This window comes from Pan troglodytes, chromosome 1 (genome assembly GCF_028858775.2).
Source record: "Pan troglodytes isolate AG18354 chromosome 1, NHGRI_mPanTro3-v2.0_pri, whole genome shotgun sequence".
NCBI classification, from domain to species: Eukaryota; Metazoa; Chordata; class Mammalia; order Primates; family Hominidae; genus Pan; species Pan troglodytes.
This window is the reverse complement of record NC_072398.2, coordinates 212,486,422-212,510,853: the sequence shown is the minus strand read 5'-3', so window position 1 is coordinate 212,510,853 and position 24,432 is coordinate 212,486,422. Positions and strand designations below refer to the sequence as shown.

Sequence of the window (24,432 nt, the reverse complement as noted above, 5' to 3'; positions counted from 1 at the left end):
GGCATTGCCAAGATGGATGACCCTCCAGGCGCATGACCTCCCACACATCCGGGCCACACCCACCAGCTTCCTGGCTATGAATGTGGCACCACGATTAAATTACCCAGCATGCCTTTTGACACACCAGGCGTTTGCATGTGCTCTCCTGTCTGCCTGCAGTGCCCTTCCCTTCACCTCCAGTTAACATGTAAGGCAGTACTAGTTTCTCTTTTTGTTTTTGTTGCGGGGAGGAGGGGGTTGCCCCTTGGGGGAGGGGCCTAGGCCTATTCCTGTAATTAACACTTGAAGCGATTGGGAGGAAGGGATCTTTGTATTGGTGGAAGGGGTCAGGGGCGGGGAGCACAGTTTGAGTGAACCTCACGTTACCTTTCTGGGACTCAGCTTCTCCCATCTCTGATGCGAGCACAAGGTCTCCCAAGCTCTTCTAGCTTGACTCAGGCTGAATGCTCCAAGCCCAGGGCTCAGGTCCTACCTTGCCGACTGCATACCTAGCCTCTTCAGGTGCATAGCAGGTACTCAATAAATGCTTTAGGGGAAGGAGTGAATGAGTCAATGACAAAAAATAAAAGTGCTTCCAGGAATACCAGAGATGGAGAAGGAGAGGAAGGGGGAGAAAGAAATGAATGCAGAAGAGAAAAAGGAGGAAGAGCAGTGGGGAGGAAGGAAGGTAGCCTCTGAGTGTCTGCTCTCTTTTCCATCTTCCTTTCTGCTTCCTCTTCTCTATGCTTCCTGCAGCTCCCCAGGGGCTGCTGAGGGGCAGCTTCAGCGCCCTGGCTGGGAGATGCCCTGCTAGCATCCCCTCTGTTGGGTCAGAGGTGGGCAGGAGCCACAGGATTGATGGGGACAGGGAGCTGATTCCTGGGTGTCTCAGCTCCAACAGCTAAGGAGGCTGAGCAGGGGCTTCCTGCAGCCTCCCTAGCTTGGGCCCAGGGCTGAAGCAGATTCCTGGCCTGATAACCCCAACCAGGCCTGGGAAGTGAGCTGACTCCAACCTTCTGGGCTCTCCAGGCCCAGGCCCAGGAAGCAACAGGCCTTCACCCACCCCCAGTCTCCATGGTGGAAATTAGTGGGGATGATTGGGTGGGGTCCACGGCCTTGACCAAGGTCATTCAGGTGAGGTCTCCTCTAGCCTGGGGGAATCACTCAGAGACCCTGGGACATCCCAGAAAGAGCTTGTCAGTGGAAGTTTCCTAATCCAAACCCTTCATGTCACAAATGGGGAAAGTGAGGCCCGAGGAGGGGAGGTGTCCTTCCCAGGGTCACCGGCATTTAGGAGCAGAGCCAGGCCTGGAATCTAAGCTTCTTGATGGGCAGCTCTGGACGTGTGCACTTTTTCTTTTGATGAGACAGGGTCTTGCTCTGTTGTCCAGGCTGAAGTGTGGTGGTGTGATTGGCTTACTATAACCTGGAACTCCTGGGCTCAAGCGATTCTCCCACCTCAGCCTCTTGAGTATCTGGGACTACAGGCATGCACTTCCACACTCAGCTAATTTTCTTACTTTTTTCTGGAGGTTGGGTCTTACTGTGTTGTCCAGGCTGGTCTTGAACTCCTAGGCTCAAGCAATCCTCCTGCCTCAGCCTCCCAAAATGCTGGGATTACAAGCATGAGCCACCATACATTGGAGGCCTTTTTCTTAAAGTCAGGATTATTGAGGTACAGTTAATATACAGTAAAATTCTGTCCTTTTAACTGAGAATATAGCTCTATGGATTTTGTCAAGTGTATCTCACCACGAAACCATCCCTCGAGTCTTATGTCATGGACATCCTTGCATGTCAGTGGAAATAAACAAAATGCCCAACCAGAGGGGACTGTTTTGTTGTTGTTGTTGTTTGTTTGTTTGTTTTTCCATAAAGGGAAATATTTTACAAGAAAGTATTTAAGCAATACTCTAGGGTTGGGCATGGAGGTTGCTTCCCATCCTTCACATTGATAAACAATGCTAGGGTGAGCATCCTTCTATCTTGTGCTTGGGAGGAGTCTGATCGCAGTGCAGTCATGGGTCCTAGGTGGGCACGAGTGTGCCTTGTGCTCTCCTCCCAGACCCCAGCACCCTTCCATCTCTCTAAGCCCCTGCCTTCTCCCTCCCTCTCCTCCGGCTGTAGGGAACCGGCTGGACGAGGGCTCGGATGTGGAGTCGGAACCTGACCTCCCACTGAAGCGCAAGCAGCGCCGCAGTCGGACCACATTCACGGCCGAGCAGCTGGAGGAGCTGGAGAAGGCCTTTGAGAGGACCCACTACCCAGACATATACACCCGCGAGGAGCTGGCGCAGAGGACCAAGCTGACCGAGGCGCGTGTGCAGGTGAGGAGGCACCTGCGGTGTCGGTGCTGCAGATATACTCCAGAGATTCAGAAGTTTGGGATGGCCAAGGTCAGTGGGTTTAATGGGACCCCTCGCAGGGTTTACAACAGGTTCAGGGGGTTGTGTAGGCAAGTAATGCCACCAGCATTTGATGCAGAGTTAGTAGGCAGCAAATGTTGGTTGACTGAGAGCTGGACAGCCCAAGGAGGAGGGAAGAATGAAGGGAGAGATAGAGGGAAGGGGGGAAGAAAAGGAAGAAGGTGGAAGGGAAAGAAGGACGAAAGAAGGAATGAAAGAAGGGAGGGAGGCCAGGTGTGGTGGCTCACACCTGAAATCCCAGCACTTTGGGAGGCCTAGGTGGGAGGATCACATGAGGTCAGCAGTTCAAGACCTGCCTGGCCAACATGGTGAAACCCCATCTCTACTAAAAACACAAAAATTAGCTGGGCGTGGTGACAGGCACCTGTAATCCCAGCTACTCGGGAGGCTGAGGCAGGAGAGTCACTTGAACGTGGGAGGCGGAGGTTGCAGTGAGCCAAGATTGCGCCACTGTACTCCAGCCTGGGTGACAGAGCGAGACTCCATCTCACAAAAGGAAAGAAAGAAAGAAGGGAGGGAGGGAGGGCATTAGTTCAGCCAGAAGAGAGGGTTTGGGGAGTATAAAAATCTCCAAATCTCTGATGAGCAGAGGAAGTGATCAGGAGGAAGATTTCCAAACAAGCCTAGCTTCCTCAGATGGGTGATGAGTGTTCTGTTACCGGAAGCATGCACGTAGGCTGGGTAGGCCAGTTCCTGGCAGGTTAGATGCCTCAGGGCAGGGTGGGCAGCCCCCAAAGACCCTGAACATCCCCTCCATGGCCTCAATATATGGGAAGGAAGAGGGGAGAAGAGCAAGAGCCTCCCGACGGCTCGAGGACTGCCCCGCCTGCTCTCTGTCAGTGGGTTGAGGGGCAAAGGCCTGCTGCAGGGGGCCTGGGGACATTGCCTCACCTCCCCAGGCCAAACTCTCGGATTCCAGGAGGCCTACAGTTGTTCTCCAAGTGCAGGAGCCTCTCTGGGGATCTGGCTGGAAAGGGCTGAGGCTGGAGGGTTGGGGATGGAGGAGGAAGAGCCGGGACAAGTCGTGATGAACGGCTCTTGTGGGAATCCATTCCCAGGCTGTCTTCTGCATGGATTGGGAGGCATAGAGAGAGGGGAAAGATCCCCATTACCAGAATCTAAGCAGTGCTCAGGGAGTCACAGCGGCCTGCAGAGGGGCCACCCCAAACTGCTGACGGCGGGCACTTCCATCCAAGAGGAGCCAGCCTTTGCCCGGCACCCACTTGGTGCCAGTGGCATTGCTGGGGCTGCTTCTCAAACGTGACCTAGTGGAAGCTCAGACCACCTTGTCGGGTCAGCATGGTCACCTCCTGCAAGCCACGGGTGCAGAAACTGGAAGTTCAGAGAAGCAACATGCCCAGGGGCACAAGCTGGATGGGGGCTGAGCCAGGCCCAGCTGCTGGCAAAAACCACGTCCTTTCCATCCAGGGAAACGAACAAGCTGAGTCACAAGCTGAAATTTGAAAGCAACTGGGACAATCCTAGAAGCAAGGGACGTTTCAGCACTCCAGGACCCAGCGGACACCCCTCCGCCCCCTGTCCTCACTCCCAGATTAGGGGCCCTTCGCTTCCTTTGAGGGAGACCCCAAGGGGAAAGAGGCGGGAGGCAGCAGCCAGCTCATCTCATTCCCTCCCCTCCTGACCGAGGTGATATCCGAGCTGGCTCCAGGCCTCCCTCCCGCTCTGATCCTCCTGCAGCTGTTCTCCTGGGCACATTCCTGGGCGCTTTCTCGTTCCCACGTCTGGCGGCCACGGCGGCTTCCCACCACCTTGAAGCCTGACTGCTCCTTGTAAAATTTCCTGGCTGTCAGAGCAGTGCTTTTATTGGCCCAGGGGACTCAGAAACAGGTGTCACTCAAGGTCCACGGAGGGAGGGGGTCTGGGAATGGAGAGGCAGCCGGAGCCCAGGCAAAGCCATCCTGAGGGGGCGGGGCCCGCCTCCTGCGTCTTATTGACTTCCTATCATACTCTGGGCTTCCCCAGTGCATGGAGCTCCCTCTAGGGCAGGGCAGGGACTCCCCATTAGACCAGAATCTCTCCCAGGGCAGGGCTGGATCTCCCCATTTAGCCTGAGAGCTTTCTCAGAGAAGAGGGAACAAAAAACGTTTGAGTTTTTAAAGAATAAACGGACTGGTGCGGTGGTTCACTCCTGTAATCCCAGCCCTTTGGGAGGCCGAGGCAGGTGGATCACCTGAGGTCGGGAGTTTGAGACCAGCCTGACCAACATAGAAACCCTGTCTCTACTAAAAATACAAAATTAGCCGGGCATGCTGGCACATGCCTGTAATCCCAGCTACTCGGGAGACTGAGGCAGGAGAATCGCTTGAACTCGGTAGGTGGAGGTTGCAGTGAGCCGAGATCATGCCATTGCACTCCAGCCTGGGCAGCAAGAGCAAAACTCTGTCTCGAAAATAAATAAATAAATAAATAAATAAATAAATATAAAATAAAATAAATCAAGAACATTTAGCCTGGAGAAGTGGAGACTTGAAAGATACAGCTGCTCTGAGCATCCCCAAAGGGTTAACCCAGGGCCAGGGTCAAGAGAGGAGCATCTAAAGTCCAACATGAAGGTCTCCAGGAAAGAGCTCAGGACTGAGAGCTCAGGGTTCCTGCCTTTGGTCAGCTGTGTCACCTTCAACAGGTCAATTTCCTTTCCTGAGACTTTGTTTCCTGTCTGCAAATAAGGGGATGGAACTCAACAATTACTAAGACCCTTACATTTCTGGGATCCCTATTTACTGACAATCAGGGATGCTTTGTGAGGTGATGAGATTCCCATTACCAGAAGTGTTCAAACAAAAGCACAATGTCCAGTCAATCAGGGACCCTGAGGTCTTTGAGTTATGACCTCAAAGTCCCCTGAGTACTGCTTACATTATGTGGCTTCATACATTTTAGGCCTTGGTCTTTGATTCTAAAGGTCTGTGGTTCTGGGATTTTGCAATCGTATATCTCATCTCAGTGGACCTGGCAGATGGGTGGGTTAGTGGATTGGTTCAGGGTGGGCTTGGAGCCAAATACCTAGATGTGGATTCCAGCTCCATGTCTTACCCTTTCCACCCTCCACCCATCTCTCACAGGCAAGATGATGATAATGATGTCTACCTTGCTCTGAGGATTAAATGATTACATGTTAAAAAAAAAAGAAAAAAAAGAGGAAGTACCTGCACACAGAAGTGCCATAAATGGGGGTTGTTCTTACTAAAACTCTGCCTGTTCTTGGCAGCTCCAATTCTAGCCACCTTTGCAGCTCCAGGTACATTCACCCAGCAGTCATTTACGGAGTACTTGCTGTGTGCCAGGCGCTGTTCTAGGCATAGGGGATTCACTGGGCAAAAAGCTCTGCTGTCTTGAAGCTGGCATTCTCATAAATACGTGCACAGGTAAACATGATGTCAGGTGGGGATCTGGTCACCAAAGAGTGGCCTGTTATCCTCTCTGGCTCCCTCAAGCTCTGCCTTCCTGCAGGGGCCGGGAGCCTCTGCTTGAAGCCTGCTAGATGTTACCAGTGCCTGTAACACCTCTGCCTCAGCCAGGAGAAAGCCAGAGCCACATGAAGGGCAGCCAAGGGGGTGTCAGGCAGGAGAACCCATGCCTGGGGACCCATGACTCCTTTCTCTGGAGTGATACATATATCTTCCTTAGAGGTGAACAGACCCATTTTTTCCTGGGTGCCACAACCCTGAGCCTGTGAATTTCTTCTAGAAACAGAGGCTGCAGGGCTGATAGGTCCCAAGGTCACCCCATGGCCTCTCCCATGACTGCCTCTGATGACTTCCCCATCCTTCAGATGATCAGCACCAGGAAACTAGGGCAGTGTACAACGCCTCTTTACTTTACGCTCCTTGGAACCCTGCTCTTTGCTTGGGGTAGGGGTGGGATGTTCTGAACAGAAATCCCATTGTGGAAGCACTACAGAGATTCACTAATTAACAACTTACACTGAATCTCTTAATAACACTAGGTAGCATTCACGGTGCATTTCTTTTTTTTTTTTTTTTTTTTTGAGACAGAGTTTCACTCGTCACCCAGGCTAGAGCGCAATGGTGCAGTCTCAGCTCACTGCAACCTCCGCCTCCCGGTTTCAAACGATTCTCCTGCCTCAGCCTCCCAAGTAGCTGGGATTACAGGTGCCCACCACCATGCCTGGCTAATTTTTTGTATTTTTAATAGAGACAGGGTTTTGCCATGTTGGCCAGGCTGGTCTTGAACTCCTGACCTCAGGTGATCTGCTGGTCTTGGCCTCCCAAAGTGCTGGGATTACAGGCGTGAGCCACTGCACCCAGCCTTCATGGTGCATTTTTTATGCGCCAGGCATGATGGCTCACCAGTCTACATACGTTATGTTTATTAATTCTCACCATGACCCTGCGGGGTATGTGTGATTCTTCTCTCCATTTTGCAGATGAGAAAACTGAGATGTAGCTAAGGAAAGTAACTTCCTAAAGCACAGCCATACATATACACAGTGGAGTACTATTCAGCCATAAAAAAGAATGAGATCCTGTCCTTTGCAACAACATGGATGGAACTGGAGGTCATTATGTTAAGTGAAATAAGCCAGGCACAAAAAGACAAACTTCACATGTTCTCATTTATTTGTGAGAGCTAAAAATTAAGGCAATTGAGCTCGTGGAGATAGAGAGTAGAAGGATGGTTACCAGAGTCTGGGGCGGGTAGTGGGAGGTGAGGGGAGAAGTGGGGATGGTTAACAGGCTCAAAAAAGGAATAAGGATAAAGAAGATGTATTTGATAACACAATAGGGTGACTATAGTCAATAATAACTTAATTGTACCCTTAAAAATAACTAAAAGAATATAACTGGACTGTTTGTAACACAAAGGGTAAATGCTTGAGGTGATGGATACCCCATTTACCCCGATGTGATTATTATACATTATATGTCTATATCAAAGATCCCCTCTATCCTATAAATATGCATGCCTACTATGTAGCCACAAAAACTAAAACTTAAAAAAAAGATACAGTTCAAAGTGACTGTGCTGGGACTTGAACCCAAGTCTATCTGCTCAGGTTTGTTTCCTCTGTGCTACATGAAGAGAAGGGCCAGATGGAACATTGGACACAGTACACAGATGGCATCAACTGTACCCTACTCCCAACGCAGGGTATTGAGAGAAGGATCAGAAATGAAGAATAAAACCCAGCGCCTGCTTTCAAAGAACTCAGTCCTGACCAGAGATTCTGGGTGGGGTGCTGGGGCTGTCACTGTCCCTTTTAGAGCGTTTATTTCCCTCTCTGTAAACGGGCAGCTCATACGAGACGCTGGCAGAGACCCTTCCAGCTCAGCTATTTCAGAGGGTCTCCAGCAGAATGATACTTACCTGTGGCTGGCGCTGTTCTAAGCATGTTGCCTGTGCTAACTCATTTGAGGTCCAGAACCACCTAGGAGGTGGCTGTTATTAGCCCCATTTTATGAAGAAACTGGGATAACAAAAATTTTCCCATCTTAGGAGTTAGAGGCAGAATTCCATCCCAGGCAGTTGACTCCAGAATCCCTGCTCTCAACCATCCTGTTACACTTAGTGAGAAGGGAGGTGCCTACTGGGAGGGAGGTGAACCTAGGGACATAGGACAATGAAGGAAGAAGAGATGACAGAATTGGCAACAAAGGCATGCCCTCTCCTCCAGGAAGTCCTCCTGGATTCTGAGAGGCAAAGTTGGAAGCCCCTCCTCTGAGCTCCTTATCCAACCTTGCATGTCACCCCATCTGAGCTTATTGCACTGAAAAGCAGCTGCTCTTTGACTCGTGCCCAGGCAAAGGGCAGTTTGAGGGCTAGGAGTGGGTCCTGTCCATCTCTCTAGCCTGTCTTGCTTGGCACAGAGAGGAGTCCCAGTAAAAGTTTGAGAGGAGAAGGTGGGAATAAAGAAGGAAGGGAAGAGTAGGAAAAGAAAAGGAAGGGATTAGAAGGGAAGGGAAGGAGGAAGAATGCATCCAAATTTATTCAGCATTCTTTTTTTGAGGAAAAGATGAGCGGCACCTAAGGACCTGCTGCTACATAACAAACTAGAGTGGCATATCCCAAATGCCCATCATTCTCCCACCCACCCAAGATGTTTGCCACCTTCACCTATTATCTATATTGTTATTTACTTTTCAACGAAATCAAGTGTTTTAAAATAAAAATGCACAACACTCCCATAAAGGGAAGGCAATTGTTAAAATACACACACACACACACACACACACACTACACACAAAGGAAAACAAAACAACATGATTAAAGCCTTTCAGGAAAATGTCACCTGCAAACGCCTCCTCTCCCTGCATTCAGAAGGGAGATTGGCACAGGTTAGAAAGGCGCTGAGGATGCATTAGCACCAAACTGAGACCCCTCTTCCCCGCTTCTCCATGCCCAGGAGGCCTGGGAGAGAAGTGGAATGGAATAACTTTCCCATCCTCATGTCCAGGTTACTGAATTCTGTTTCTCCAACAGGGAGCAGTGGCAGGAGGCCCACTGTTTGGGAAACACTGAATTAGTACAAAGACCTCCCCACACCCTTCCCGCAGAGCCTGGAAGCTCGGAGGCAAGGCCATTCCTTGCAGGGCTCCCTCCAGCATCCCTGCTACTCCAGGGTGCCCCAGGGAAACCCTCGGCGCCCTGTGGAAGTGGGGAGAAGCCAGGGCTTTGAATCCATCGGGAGCCAGTCGTTTTCCCTCCAGGCTTGGCTGCCTCCTCTCCCTTTCTCTGTGAAACCTCAACAGGTGAAAGCCGGCAGCTCTTGTTTATCCAGCCTGCAAGCTGAACGCTGCTTTTCCCACCCGAGAAGGATGGCTCTAGGGGTGCATAAGCGCCCTCCACCTGGCTGCACTCCCCTCCCCCATCTCAGCAGACACGGCCCAGAGATTTGGGGGTCTTGGGTGATCAGGTGCCAGGGGAGGTGGCGGCCTTCACCCCCCATCAGGATGGAACACCAACCAAGCCTTGTAGCCCCAGCCCCAGCAAAGGCACCCCAGTGCCAATCCTGCCTCCCCTTGTTCATTCATTCATTCATCATTCACTCCTTCATTCATTTGACAAGTATTCCTAGAACACTTACTGAACTCCAGGCATTGGGCAAGGAATGCATGGCCTCTGTCCTGTGGAGCCTGAGGCTGAGGGGGACATTAGGAGCAGCACAGCCAAGAAACAGATAAATAGAATCATTGATCCTGTGGGGAAGCACACAGGTAGGAGGCCCACCTGACAGAAGGCAGAGAACCTACCTGAACCCACCTTAGATGCGGCGATTAAGGAGTAGGAGTAGGAGGAAGCATTTCAGCTGAGCTCTGAAGGCCAAAGAGCCAGCTGCAGGAAGAGTGTTCAGGTGAGAGGGAACAGCATGTGCAAAGCTGAAGGTGGAAAAGAGCCCCCTCAAGGCAGCCCCAGTGTGCACCTTCATTCTCCTCTTTCTCTGACCTGTCCCAGGAAACTTGCAAATCCAGATAAGTGGGCTGTAGAAAGCCAGACTGATTTTTTTTTTTTTGAGGCGGAGTCTCACTTGTCACCCAGGCTGGAGTGCAGTGGCGCGATCTCAGCTCACTGCAAGCTCTGCCTCCCGGGTTCACGCCATTCTCCTGCCTCAGCCTCCCGACTAGCTGGGACTACAGGCGCCCACCACCACGCCCGGCTAATATTTTGTATTTTTAGTAGAGACAGGGTTTCACCTTGTTAGCCAGGATGGTCTCAATCTCCTGACCTCGTGATCCACCCGCCTCGGCCTCCCAAAGTGCTGGGATTACAGGTGTGAGCCGCTGCGCCTGGCCAGACTGATTTTAAGTTTGAACCTCAGCTCCAACACAGACTAGCTATGTGGACTTGGGCAAGCAACTTGACCTCTGTGAGCCTTGGATTCCCCTTCTGTAAAATGAGAATAGGAGAATACGTCTCATGGGTCTATGTATGGATTGATACGTGAAGTGCCAGCACAGGAAGGGGAGACAAAAATGTTGGGTTATTATCCCACTAATATTTGATAAATCCGTGTGTGTGTGTGTGTGTTTCCTATTTCAAGGAGGCCCAGGGTGTGTAAGCAAAGTAGGGCCTCAGTCTCCAGAGAAAGAACCCGGCTTGCACATCTGGGTCTGAAGTGCAGGTCTCATTCAGGTGGGTTGCAGATGCGTGGCTTCCTCCTGGGGGGCTTCCTGGAGGAGGTGGTCAAGCAGGGCACCAGCATCCCTCCAGGAAGGAGCAGCTGCAGAGGAAAGAGCACTGGCCTGAGAGCCACACAGGACTGGCTGGACCACTGACTCAACCTGGCCCATGGACAAGTCACCCACTTTCTTTGGGTCTTGGTTTCCTCATCTGTAAAATGGGGATAATATAGAACCCCCTCACTGGTGGTTGTGAGGGCAGAATGGGGTCATACCTATGAAATCACTTTGCAAACCGTCCCGCGCTGCACAATGCCGGGGCCTGCAGGAGGATGCTGGCTGGATCAGAGGGTGATGGCTTGGGCAACTGGGTCTAGATGTGTTGCCGCTCTCTGCCAGGAACCTGGCCGAGGGGTCTCCATTCTCTGCTCTCCACCTCCCAGGTCTGGTTCAGTAACCGCCGCGCCCGTTGGCGTAAGCAGGCAGGAGCCAACCAGCTGGCGGCATTCAACCACCTTCTGCCAGGAGGCTTCCCGCCCACCGGCATGCCCACGCTGCCCCCCTACCAGCTGCCGGACTCCACCTACCCCACCACCACCATCTCCCAAGGTGAGTGTCCTGGCCCCGTCCTGCCATCTCAGTGGTGCCCCTTCCCTTCTTTCTTTACTTTCACTTACAAAGGCTCTTCTTTTTTTTATGACCATTTCTTACTTTCATGTAAGCAGGCTATTGAGAGCAAAAAGATGCAACCCTGCCCTTGAAATTCTTGGCCCTGACACAGAGCAGCCAGGTGGGATCCCCAAGGCAGCCCCTGTGCACCTGTTTAGAACTGAGCTTCTCAAATGGTACCAGGGATCTCCCAGGAATGTTACTAAAATGCTGGTCTGGGTGAGGCCTGAGATTCTGCACTTCTAAAAATCCCCCTGGGAATGCCCAAGCTGGTGGAGCATGGACCAGGCTTTGAGCAGTGAGGATTTGGAGGAGAGGACACTGGGCTGACCTGCTTTGGAGGGAAAGGAGCGGATTCTCCAGGGACTTTGGGACCATGCATAGTCACAGTCTTTGAGTTTTTAAAGTGAGAGAGTGACATGAGTACGTGTGTGAGTGTGTGCATGAGTGTGTGCGTGTGAGTGCATGAGTGTGTGCGTATGAGTGAATGAGTGTGTGTGCATGAGTGTGTGCATATGAGTGAGTGAATGAGTGTGTGAGAGTGTGTGCATGAGTGTGTGCATGTGCACGTGTGTGTGTACTTGTTGGGAAGATGTTGGAATCATGTTGGAATCATTTTTTTTTTTTTAGATTATGTTGGTCTCCAACCTATGACAAAAAAAAAATTTACAAAGGGGCTTAAATAATTTGCTGGGACCTCATTTTCTTGCCTCTCTCTGGAAAGATCCATTTTCAGAGATGGAATAAAGGTCAGGGTCTCCTTTGAGGACCTGAGAAAGCTCCCTGTGAGGGATTCCCCCCACTCTGGGGTGAACAGCCCTAGGCCAGGCTGTGCTAAGAGGGGTCAGAGCCCTCAGGTCCGCCTGGGAAGGAGGCCTCACTTGAGCCCAGTTCTCCCAGTGGCTTGAAGTATAAGATTCCCTTCTAGCCTTGGAAAGGGATAGGCAGAGGGAAGAAGGTGAGTGGGTGGGAGAGGATAGGGGATCAGAGGGGCCTTGGGAGAGGAAAGGAAAGTCTGGGTCCCAGGAGAGAAGGTGAGCCTTGTAGGGGAAGAAGGGTTCCCTCCCCCCACCTCACCAGACCTTGCTCTCATTCTGTCACCCCCCAAGCCCTGTCCCAGCACACACCAGGAATACCACTACTTGATATTGGCCTCATGGGCTGGGCGCAGTGGCTCACAACTGCAATCCCAGCACTTTGGGAGGCTGAGGCGGGCGGATCTCTTGAGGCCAGGAGTTGGAGACCAGCCTGGCCAACATGTGAAACTCCGTCTCTACTAAAAATACAAAAAAAAAAAAAAAATTAGCTGGGCATGGTGGCATGCATCTGTAATCCCAGCTACTCAGGAGGCTGAGGCAGGGGAATCACTTGAACCCGGGAGGCGGAGGTTGCACGGAGCCCAGATCATGCCACTGCACTCCAGCCTGGGCGACAGAGTGAGACTCCATCTCAAAAAAAAATTAAATTTAAAAAAAGATAGCTACCTCATAAAGCCTCCTCTTAAATGACTGGCAGGCTGGAGTTCTGGAGGCCAAGGAGAGAGTCAAAGAGCCCCCTCCAGCACCACTGTGACTTGGTAAGATAAATTGAACCAGTGTTGAGGGTCCCAGCCTCTGCAAAGCTGCACAGAAGGGCCCAGAGAGTGCAGAATAACAGCCTAGCAGCAAAGAACAGAGATGGCTCCAGAGTTAGGCCATTCAAATCCTGGTCCCATCACTCACTAGCCTGGTCATCTTGTGTGAGTGCCCCAAGCCCACCAAGCCTTGGTTTCTTCATCTGTAAAATGGGATTTACAGTCTTGCTTCATACCCTTAGGCAGCGTTTGTAAAAGCACCTGGCAAGTGGTTGACGCTCACAAAACAAAACAGACTGGGTAGATTAACAGAGTCCCCATCAAGGTCTGGCTTTCAGCCCAGCTGACATTTATTGAGCACCTACTGTGTGCCAAGCACTGAGGAAGAGTGGCTGGTGTGCACCTGTCTAGGGGTTGTCTAGAATGTTGGGTTGTCAGTCAAGACCTGGCCAGTGCCTACTGCCCTGCCCAGGAGCCAACTTGTCTCATCCCAGGTAGCATGAGAGGGTGGTCCCTTCCCTCCAAGGAATGGAGACCGGGAGGAGGAGTCTCTTGGCTTGCCTTCTGCTCTCAGAGGCCCAGCGTCCAGGGTGAGGCCACTTGCTTAGGACCTCTCTTGGGTCTCTCTACAGATGGGGGCAGCACTGTGCACCGGCCTCAGCCCCTGCCACCGTCCACCATGCACCAGGGCGGGCTGGCTGCAGCGGCTGCAGCCGCCGACACCAGCTCTGCCTACGGAGCCCGCCACAGCTTCTCCAGCTACTCCGACAGCTTCATGAATCCGGCGGCGCCCTCCAACCACATGAACCCGGTCAGCAACGGCCTGTCTCCTCAGGTAGGTGGCCTCAGCCCAGCAGCCAGGATCCCGCCGCCACGAAAGTCAGACATCTGCAGACAGCACGTGGGTGGAAGCCTTGCGCTCTTTCCTGTAGCAGGCTGACTGTGGTCGGGGTTTTTGTTCTAGAATCAGGAATCCTCCCCTGGACTCTGTCCTGTGCTCTTGGGTTTCGTTCTAGAATCAGGAATCCTCCCTGGACTCTGTCCTGTGCTCTTGGCTTTTCACCAGGAGTGACCAATTCCTGAAAGGCAGGACCATGTCCTATTGGTGGAGAGAATTGTGGATGGGGTTCTGGGCCGGTAACTCTACCCTGATTGGTCAATGGAATTCTGTTTGCTCCTGTGTGATTGGTTAAGTCATTCATTGCCTCGGGGTGCTGTTAGAAGTCACAGGACCTGCTTTGGATGAAGTCAGAGAGATAAGGTGGGCGCTGATGGTGGTTATTGGTGAGTTTGGGGAACAGGACTTGATAATGCCGGAAGTCCCAATGAACTTGAGGAACTGATGGGCTCATTTTTTTGTAGCTTCAGCAGGCTCCCAAATATCCGTGGGGGAAGGGGTGAGGTGCCCCCTGCCACATGTCTGTGGTGAGAATCCACTGCACATGATCCAAACTGATCTGAAGAGCCATAGTGTGGCAGAACAGTGAAGCCTGTGGCATGGGTCTAAATCCCAGCTCTACTGCTCAGGGGTCTCTGAGGCAAGTCAGCATCTGTGAGCCTCAGTTTATCCCCTATTAAACAAAGAGAGTCTGTAACTAACGTCTCAACAAGAGGTGCTTGCCACATTCAATATGCTAACAGGTCAGAGCACCTAGCCCAGAGCCTGGCACGAAATCAGTGCCAAGTAAATATTAGTTCTCTGGCCCTCCCAGTGTCAGGACAATGTAATTAATATGGGAAACCCATTACCTAAAAGGAGAATAGAAAGAATTCAAAGAAGGCCAGCAAGCTACATCCTGCGGGCCACATCTGTCCAGCTCCCTGTTTTTTGTAAATAAAGTTTTATTGGAATACAGCCATGTCCATTTATGTATGATGGCTTTTTTGCCACCACAGCAGAATTGAGTAGTTTTAAAAGAGATCATATAAGGCCGAACGTGGTGGCTCACACCTGTAATCCCACCACTTTGGGAGGCCGAGGCGGGTGGATCACCTGAGGTCAGGAGTTCGAGACCAGCCTGGCCAGCATGGTGAAACTTTGTCTCTACAACAATACAAAAATTAGCCAGGCATGATGGCAGGTGCCTGTAATTTCAGCTACTTGGGAGGCTGAGGCGAGAGAATCGCTTGAACCTGGGAGACAGAGGTTGCAGTGAGCCAAGATTGCACCATTGCACTCCAGCCTGGGTGACAGAGTGAGACTCCATCTCAAAAAAATAAATAAATAAATAAAAAGAGAGATCATGTGGTCCACAAAGCCTAAAATATTTACTATCAGGCCCTTACAGTAAATTAAAAAAAAAAAAAAAAAACCTTTGTCTGAAACATTCCCAAGAATGTTAATTTTCTGCTTGTCTGGATTCATTTCTGTTTGCCTCCATTAATTTGTGTAGTTGAGGGTTAATTGCATTTCAGCTCCATCGTTTATTTATGGGAAAGCCCTTGAGTAAGTCCCTTCCCCTTTCTATGCCTCAATTTTCTCATCTATGAAATGGAGATAAGCCCAGTACTTGCCTCCCAAGGTTGCTGAGGATTGAATGAGATGATCTGTGGAAGGCAGTCAGCTCAGGTCTGGCACAGAGTGAGTGCCCAGTACCTGTAGGCAGCTGCCTGCAGAGCTCCTAATGGTGACGCATCAAGCCCTCTCAGGGTCCACAGTATGAAGGGTGATGCCACTTACTTGGCTGACCTTGTCAGCCCCTGCACTAGTCCTCACCAGGCCACCCCACTCTCTTGCTGGGATCCCAGGTGAGCTAAACCCTGCACATGGAATACAGCCTGTCGGCCAGAATGTCTTCCCTGGGACCCCAGTTGGCCTCTTTGAGGTTCAAGGTCATGGCCTCCATCTCACTAGTGCTAACCTTCCAGAGCCCTTGAGATGAGTCATAACAGGATCCCTGAACTGGCTGGGGGAGGACACTGCCGAGATCCAAGGTTTCCACACCCAAGAATAGGGTCCAGGCGTGGCTTGGTGGTACAAAACAAATTTGGGGGAGTGTCCTTAGAAAGCTGAAGAGGGTCTTTGGGGTTCTGTGTGCAGCTGTCTTGCTTTGGAGATGGAGGGCCCCAGTACACATTGGCCAGGCCAGGGTTGACAATCCGGCGCACCTGACTCCATGACCACTGCTTTTCCTAGCCCGCCGTGTCTCACTGTGGGCTGAGGTTTATCCCCAACACAGGACTGTGTCACAGGACAAAAGAGAGACTTAGCAAAGAAGGGGCCCCAGGCCTCCAGAGTGTGGGTTGGGGATGGGAAACCAACCCACTGGTGTGAGCAGTGGATCAAGGGGAAGTATCTCCCCCATGGCAAGGAGACTTCAGAGTTGGATGACGTGTTTTCCATCCTTTCCTGGAAGTTCCTAAGTTGGACCCCCAGCCCTCCACCCAGCCCAGAATTTTGCTGAAGCTAAAAGCGAGAGGCCTCCAGCCCATTCCTCAGGGCTGGGAGGCTGACATGATGAATCGGAGAAGCTCGGAGGCTCCCATCAAAGGTGTGAAGACAGATGGAGGGTCTGACCGGGGCAGAGGGGACCAGGAGGTGAACAGCTGCTGGAGGAGGGCGGGTGCAGGGGCAGCAGGGCAGGCCGTGTGTGCTTCTGTGCATGTGAACCGCAGAGGTTAAGCTGCAAGCACTTCCTGAAGGACGGGTGCAGCGAGCAGGGCGGGAGTTTCTGGGTCTTGTACAAAAGCTCCCGGGGTTGCTAGGCTCCGACTCCCACTGCCCTCCCTCCTCACTCTGGGCAGGTGGACTTGACACCATCAGCACATCACTGTGGTCCTGGGAGGTGTGGGGCCAGGAATCCTCTGTGTATAAGGATCTGCAGGGAGACGCCCTGTGAGGACAGATCTGCCTCCTGCATCCTCTCTTCCCAACAGGACCGGCTTCTCTATAGCTCACCTGGGCAAGAGGGACAGGTTAAGCTTCCCCCCTGGGCTGTGGGGTAGGCACACTGTCCCTTTCCCCAGGATGGCAGGTCCCTGACACATTGCCCAGATAGATGTGGACCTCAAAACTGGAAGGAATTTTTTTTGTTTTCTTTTCTCTCTCTCTCTTTTTTTTTTTTTTTTGAGACAGAGTCTAAGTCTGTTGCCCAGGCTGGAGTGCAGTGGTGGGATCTTGGCTGATTGCAACCTCCGCCTCCTGGGTTCAAGCAATTCTCCTGTCTTCGCCTCCTAAGCAGCTGGGATTACAGGCGCCCGCCGCCACTCCCGACTAATTTTTGTATATTTAGTAGAGACAGGGTTTTGCCATGTTGGCCAGACTGGTCTTGAACTCCTGACCTCAGGTGATCCACCCACCTTGGCCTCCCAAAGTGCTGGTATTACAGGCGTGAGCCACTGCATCTGGCCGGAATTTTTGTTCTTACAGAAGCCAAAGGGGCTTACACTGGAGGATGAAGTTGTGGCTCTACCGAGAACCTGGGCAGACCCGGGATAAGCTAGCTGTGCATCACGCTGGCCAGCTTGCTACTACCATGGGGAAGACATGCCTCCTCCAGTGGCTTGACCCAAGTCCCTTGTCTCAAACCCAGCCTGGGAAGTGGGGACCACAGAACATCAAGGACTCCATGCAGAATCTCAAGGAAAAGCCATTTACTCATCTCATCTCTGCACGTGCCCCCTGGCTTGGAAGGGAGTCACTAACATAATGAATATTTATAGAGAACCTACTATGTGCCAGGCACTGTTCTAGGCACTTGGGATAAATCAGTGAACATGAGAGGAAGACCCTTATATTGTCCTAGTGGAGGTGACAGTACAACAGGGTCAGACAGACAAAAAATATAATTTTAAAAGGCATACAGTATGTTTAATACCAGTGTTGACAAGGACAGCTGAATTTTCTGGAGCCCTTCTGAGTTTCAGATCCTGCTCTGGGTGTTTTACTTATATTAATCCACTTAAAGGGTAGAGCCAGGATTCAAACCCATGTCTTTAGAGCCTGAAATCTTTTCCTTTTCTTTCCTTTTTTTTTTTTTTTTTTTTTTGAGATAGGGTTTCACTCTGTTACCCAGGCTGGAGTGCAGTGGCGCGATCTCAGCTCATTGCAACCTCTGCCTCCTCCCAGGTTCAAGCAATTTTCCTGCCTCAGCCTCCAGAGTAGCTGGGACTACAGGCATGCGCCACCATGCCCAGCTAATTTTTTTGTATTTTTAGTAGAGATGGGATTTCACCATGTTAGCCAGGCTGGTCTTGAACTCCTGACCTCAAGTGATCCACCCACCTCAGCCTCCCAAAGTGTTAGGATTACAGGCGTGAGCCACTGCGCCCAGCCTAGAGCCTGAATCTTAGTTACTTGTTCTGTCTTCCTGCCTCTCAGAAATGCCCTCACTTGCACTCTCTTTAGAGATTGGCTGGTACAAGAAGAAACCATCTAGGGAAGCCACCCCCCATCTATGGAAGCCACCCCCTTCAGTTTGGTGGAGGAAATAGCTCATTCGACTCATGTGGTGGATGAGAAAACTGAGGCCAATGACTCAGGTTAGGGACCAATAGGCAGAGCTGAGTTATATGGGCAAATGCTTTTCAGGAGGTTTAGATACCCTTGAGGCTTGGTTCCCTGATCGTCTCCCCTACCCGCCCAAGCCCCAGCCTAATAGGATTAGGGATTAGGCACTCAGCACATGCATGTCCCTGGCTTTGTGCACTGGGTCCTTCTGAAGAGATGTAGGGAAAAGGAATCCTGCTTGTGAGACCTCATTCCTGATGACGTTCATCTGGGGTTAGGATCATAGACTACCCGCAACCCCCAGCCCACTCTCTCCCCTTTGCTCCGGGCTGAGGGCCAGTTACTTGGACAACGACTGTTAGAAAACAACTTAGAGGTGGGGTGCCGTGGCTCACATCTGTAATCCCAGCACTTTGGGAGGCCGAGGTGGGAGGATCACTTGAGGTCAGAGTTCAAGACCAGCCTGAGCAACATAGCGAAACCCAGTGTCTACAAAAAATTTAAAAATCAGCCAGATACGGTGGGGCAAGCTGTGGTCCCAGCTACTAGGGTGGCTGAGGTGGGAGGGTTGATTGACCCTGGGAGGTTGAGGCTGCAGTGAGCTGTGATTGTGCCACTGTGCGCCAGCCTAGGCGACAGAGAGAGACCCTGTCTCAAAATTAATTCATTAATTAAAAACATAAAACGACTTAGGATGAAAGGAACCTTTTGTAACGCAAATGACTTTGAATAATGTGACACCTGCAGATTGATCCCTTCATACCAGCCCCTGTCTAGGAATCCCAAGCAGGCCAGGCTCTTAGGAGTAGTGACCAGAGGTAGAAAGGAGAACACAAGGCTGGCCCTTCAGGGATCTCCAGTCTGGTGGGGAAGACACAGCCCCTGTCTTCAGGAACTCATAGTCTGATGGAAGAGACAAAACCCTCATCCTTAGGTGCCTTAGTCTGATGGTGGAAGCACAGCCCTCTCTTGGAACAGAGCTCCAAGAGACAGGTGGGGGAGACAGGCATCAGAAAGTCATTCAGAGCTGCAGTATTTGGCAGGCCGAGATCCCAAGCAAAGAACCAGGAGAAAAGTTCTGCCAGTTTCGAGGGTCCCTTGGGTTGAAGGCTGCAGGCAGGGTGCCTTGTGCTGGAGGCTTCCTCAGGGCCCAGGTGGTGTGTGCCAGGTGGGCCTGGGAGGTGTGGTTAGCTGGAACTTCCTCATCTCCCAACCTTTTTAAGATGCCAACTATATCAGAGTAGGAAGTGGAAACTGAGGCCCAGAGAGGGCCCAATCTCCCCCTAGATTTTTTGAAAATCACACGGTTGGGTTAGTGGCATCCTTGGCTGGGGTCTGGAGGGCTCCTGCCACGACCTCGTGGAAGGGGCGTCGGTCTCCCCAGCACCGCTCCTGGTGCTCTTTTGTAATGTCCCATACTCATCATCTCCTTTGTTCCTTTCTGGAGCTTAAAACGAAGGAAGCCATAAAGGGATTTACATATTTACAGTTTCCCCACACACCGACCTAATGAAGAATATTCTGTAAGCGTGCAGTTAACCACACAACCACGATCATGGCCAACCAGCCTTTCTGTCCTTTCCTGCTTCTTGATACCCTTCTCTCCTGTCCAGCCTGTGCCTTTAGTAATTACGGCGACAGCAATGGCAGAGATCATGCTTACAGAGGGCCAGGTCCCGATGGGCCTGAATGCTGACCCCACTTGCCCTCCTTGACTCTTGGCTGTTATCTTGTGACCCTCGTTTTACAGATGAGGAAACCTTCCTTGTCCAGGGTCCCCTATCCATCCAACCACCTAAGAAACATTTATGGAGCCTCTTCCAGGTGCCAGGTTGTGTGCTAGGATCTGGCAAGTGGCAGAGTTAGGATTCCAACAGTGGCTCCAGAGCTCACGATGCTACTGTGTTGTATCTGCCTGGTGAGGTTGGTCTGGTGGTCCATCCAGGGAAGCTGAGGTCCTAAGTCACAGGGGCAATTAATGGCAGAGTCAGGTTCAGAGTCACTGTCCCCAAACGCCAAGCTTCCTCTTTCCTCCTGAGACCCACAGAAATCAAGCTCAAGGCTTTACCTTTATTTATTTGTGAATGGGGTCTCCTGGGTGCGTCTTAACAGCACATGCCCAGTGCTGCCCTCCTGGCATTGTCTGAGGCCTCTGGGCAGCCAGTTCAGCAAGAAAAGACATTCCATCAATGGCACACCTACTGGACACCAGATCCCATGTAAGCACTTTGCCTATCTGAAGTCATTCCAGCCCCACAGCAACCCTACTCTTGGGGAAATAGGCTCAGAGAGGTCAAGTCAGTTGCTGAAGGTCACAGAGCAGGTGAGTGATGGAGATGGGGTTCTAATTCAGGTCTGCCGGACCCAGGAACCTCACCACCACTTGACTCTCAGCAAGACACGACCAAGACAGTCCTCTTGCCCTAGGGAACTGAGCAGTGCCACTCACACAGTGGACACTGGAGATTCCTACCTCTCTCTCCTATCACTTCCTCTTCACGCCCCCACCCCTTCATTGGCGACACTGCGTTTATAATAGGCATTTAAAATGAGTCTTGCTGGACCAGGGACGAGGAAGGAGGAGGGAGCGAGAGATTTGTAGGCAGGAAGATGGGGAGGGGGATTGTGGGGTGTTAAATAGCCCAGAATTTTAAAAAAACTGATGCAAATCACTGGTAGGAGAGAAAATTATGTGCAATTACGTCCTGATATTGGAAGGTTTTGCCTAGCCCAGGCAACAAGATCTCATTAACAAGCAGAAAATAAGATTGAAATGGTGTGTAAAAGAGCTGAAAAATGAATTTGAATGCTGCGTTTGTCCACAATTACCCCCTCCTTCACACATATTTTATTGCAATTTTTTTATTATTCTTAATCTCTCCATTCCTCAAAGCAGATTGGGGACATCCTGGCATTACCAGGGCGTCAGGAGGAGGTGTGGAGGATTGCCTGCCCCCCTGAAAGGAGACCCTTCTCTCGCACATTTTCCGAGGTTGGGTTTTGGAGGGATCAGAATTCATTTCTCCGGCTTAGCGGGTTGTGGGAACATGGGGCTTTAACCCCGGCTGCGCGCTCCTCTGCGCCCCGCCCAGCCCTTCCTTCTCCTCCCTTCCTGGGCGAGTCTCCTGCTGCCCGCTTCCTCCCTTTGCCTTCTCAGGGTCTCTTTCAGGCCTCTGCTTTCTCGGGAGGCCTCTCCCTCAGGCCCCATGGGTAGAAGGAAGCCTGGAGCGAGAGAAACTGTGCCACCTGTGCCAACAAGCAGCCGTGAGTTGGAGCTCTGGTTCTGCCATTTACTAAATTGCTGTGTGACCCTGGCACAGCTTGCTTAACCTCTCTGGGCTTCCTTTTCCTCATCGGAAAACAGGGGTGATCATTGCTACCTCTCAGGAGTTGCTGTGAGAACTAAGGGAAAATTCAAATTAGGTGCCTGGTACAAGTAGGCGCTCACTAAATGTGCACTCGTCACACCCCCCTCACCTGTGCCCTGGCCTCCACCTCTGCCTCACTGCCATCCCTTCTGTTTCCTTCCCTCTGTTCCCTTCTTTTACTTCCCTGCTCTCCTTGACCCCCTTCAGTTAGCTGGACAATGCTTGAGTTGGTTTCCTATCCAGGGCAATGTAAGGGGTTCTGCTGACCTAAGTCTGGGGAGGAGAAGGTGCCAGGTGCAGGGGGTTCCCTCTCTGCAGAAAGCAGGGGAAAGGCTGTCTCCTGCTCCTCCCTCAGGCCCCTGGGGAAGGACGAGCTGATGGAGGAGTGCTTAACTCAAGTTGGCAGGGCATGGGCTCTGAGTGGTTTTTCCCAGGATTAGGGGAAAGCTAACTGAGTCATCCCCCCACCCTCCAACACACATCCCCACACCCCTGTTTCTCTTTCTCTTCATGACCAGTGCGGTTGGTACAGAGTCAGGGGTCAGTTTGTGGAGTGGACCAGGAGTCCGTGGCTGGATCTTCTTGGACCTGAAGCCGAATGACATTTTTCAGTGTCTGCCCTCCCCAACTGGCCTTCTGTACCCAGGAAGAGCCCAGCTCCCAGAGACTGCTCCCCTGCCCCACCCAAACCACATCCACCAGCCCCTGGTCACAGCATCAGGCTAACAGTTAGGCTGCCCATCCACTCTGCTCATCAGGCAGCCCCCAATCCCCCAGGGCTTTTTCCCCCGGTTCTCTTGGCGAGGCCAGCCCCAGGGTAGGGATGAACTGCAAGGCTCAGGGAAGCAGCCAAGGCGTAGGTGTGAACTGATGGTCAGTGTGAATTGATGGTCAGTGTGAACTGATGGTCAGTGTGAACTGACGGTCGCTTTAGTCCTTGGCCCTGAGCATCCTCAGCCCTTCCAGAACCTGGGGAGACAGACCCGGCCAAGAAACTGCTCTCACATCCAGCTCCATCTTTGTCCACAGTTAACCCACCTCAGTGGGAAACGCTCAGTTATTTCCCCCCGGCAGCTCCTCACCAAACAAAACCACCTGCTCAAGTCCGTCAGAGGCCTCAGCTCCAGCCCACAAGGGAGCGGCCTGGGCAGAGCCTCTTCTCCTGTGAAAATAGACTCGTGTTTATGTCTCTGCCTTTCCTACCCCTTTTTCCTGGGTGGAGGGGAATGAGGGGGCAGGGGAGAAGGAGGAAACCCCTCCCGGAAAGAAAGGCTAAGCCAGGATCAGGAACTTTCCAGACTGCTGCTGAGGGGAGTGGAGCATGCCTATGAGTAGGCTCTGCTAGGAACTGGGAGGCCTGGCGGATTGCCTGGCTTTCAGGGTGACATTAGAGCCCTTGGATCATTGAAGGAGAAGTGGGAGAGCAACCCTGACCTTGCCTCCTTTCTTAGAGAACTGGGTAGAATTCTGGGAAGATATCGGGTCTTCAGCCCACCTATCCGAGTCCGAACAAGAGGTGGGTGGAGGGTGGCCTTCAAGGACCACTCTGGGGCCGGGTGTGGTGGCTCACGCCTGTAATCCCAGCACTTTGGGAGGCTGAGGCGGGCGGATCGCTTGAGGTCGGGAGACTGAGACCAGCCTGGGCAACATGGTGAAACCCCCTCTCTACTAAAAATACAAAAATTAACTGGGCGTGGTGGTGCATGCCTGTAATCCCAGCTACTTGGGAGGCTGAGGGGGGTGGATCGCTTGAACCCAGGAGGCAGAGGTTGCAATGAGCTGAGATAACGCTACTGCCTTCAAGCCAGGGCAACAGACCAAGACTCCATCTCAAGAAAAAAAAGGGGAGGGGCACTCTGGGCCTCTTTTATGCCCACCAGCAAAACATCTTCTTCCATCCAAACTCCACACCTCCAGAGGGTGTGGGCAGGAGCTGACCTCTGCCCCTTTGCACAGAAGGAGTAGAGGCCTGGCATAAACAAGTGGGGAAGGGGAAAGTAGCCTGCTTGGAAGCTCTAGATGTTTCCACACACCACTGTTGTCAGGGACCATGGTCTTCAGTAGGACCACAGGCAGCATGGCAGTACTTGGCACACAAAATCTTGGTGTGACACTTGTATTATAACTAGGTGTCTGGCAGGTAACGGACCACCACCAACTGTTGGGCAACCCGCAGGCATACAGCAGGCCTGGTGAGACACAGCTGTAGTCCATTCTCAGGAGGATTTTGAGGCAGCTGATCATGTGGTTTGCACTTGAATATCATTACATATGATTCCCTTCAAATTCATTTATCCAACTCCACTTAACAGCATAGAGGGAGACTCGAGAAAGAAATATGCATGGCTGTCTCTGCTCTTATACTTTGGAGAGACAATACTCCTCATCCCACCCCAGAGATAAATTAGAGTATTCATTGTGGACAATTTAGTGTGATTTCTAGTCAGACAAGAAGACCAGAGGAAGTCTACAGAAGGGAAGGCATAGTCAGAGAAGGCTTCCTGGAAGAGGAGTTCCAGAGGGAAGACTGGATTTGCACAGAGATAAATAAAGGAAGGGGTAGGAGGTTGGTGCCGACCAGACAGCAGCAAATGACATGGCAGATATGAAAACAGTCACTAATTTAGGCACATCATGGACACAGTGGAATGATCATACAGACCAGGGCTCAAATGCTCACGTGCTCAGCCGGGCACAGTGGCTCATGCCTGTAATCCCAGCACTTTGGGAGGCCAAGGCGGGTGGATCACTTGAGGCCGGGAGTTCGAGACAAGCCTGGCCATCATGGTGAAACCCCGTCTCTACTAAAAATACAAAAGTTAGCCGGGCATGGTGGTGCGTGCCTGTAGTCCCAGCTACTCGGCTGAGG

The 24,432-nt window shown here is 51.8% G+C and overlaps 1 protein-coding gene across 6 annotated transcripts in view; it reads left to right on the top strand.

Moving 5' to 3' along the window:
* The window catches only part of PAX7 (paired box 7), a 118,041-nt gene that overhangs the window by 58,776 nt on the left and 34,833 nt on the right, over positions 1-24,432 (top strand). For all 6 annotated transcript variants that reach the window (XM_009449468.5, XM_001157066.6, XM_054679950.1 and 3 more), the window contains exons 5-7: positions 2,107-2,306; positions 10,948-11,113; positions 13,379-13,581. In XM_009449468.5, the coding sequence (XP_009447743.1) occupies positions 2,107-2,306; positions 10,948-11,113; positions 13,379-13,581 (569 nt within the window). The remainder of the gene's footprint in view (positions 1-2,106; positions 2,307-10,947; positions 11,114-13,378; positions 13,582-24,432) is intronic.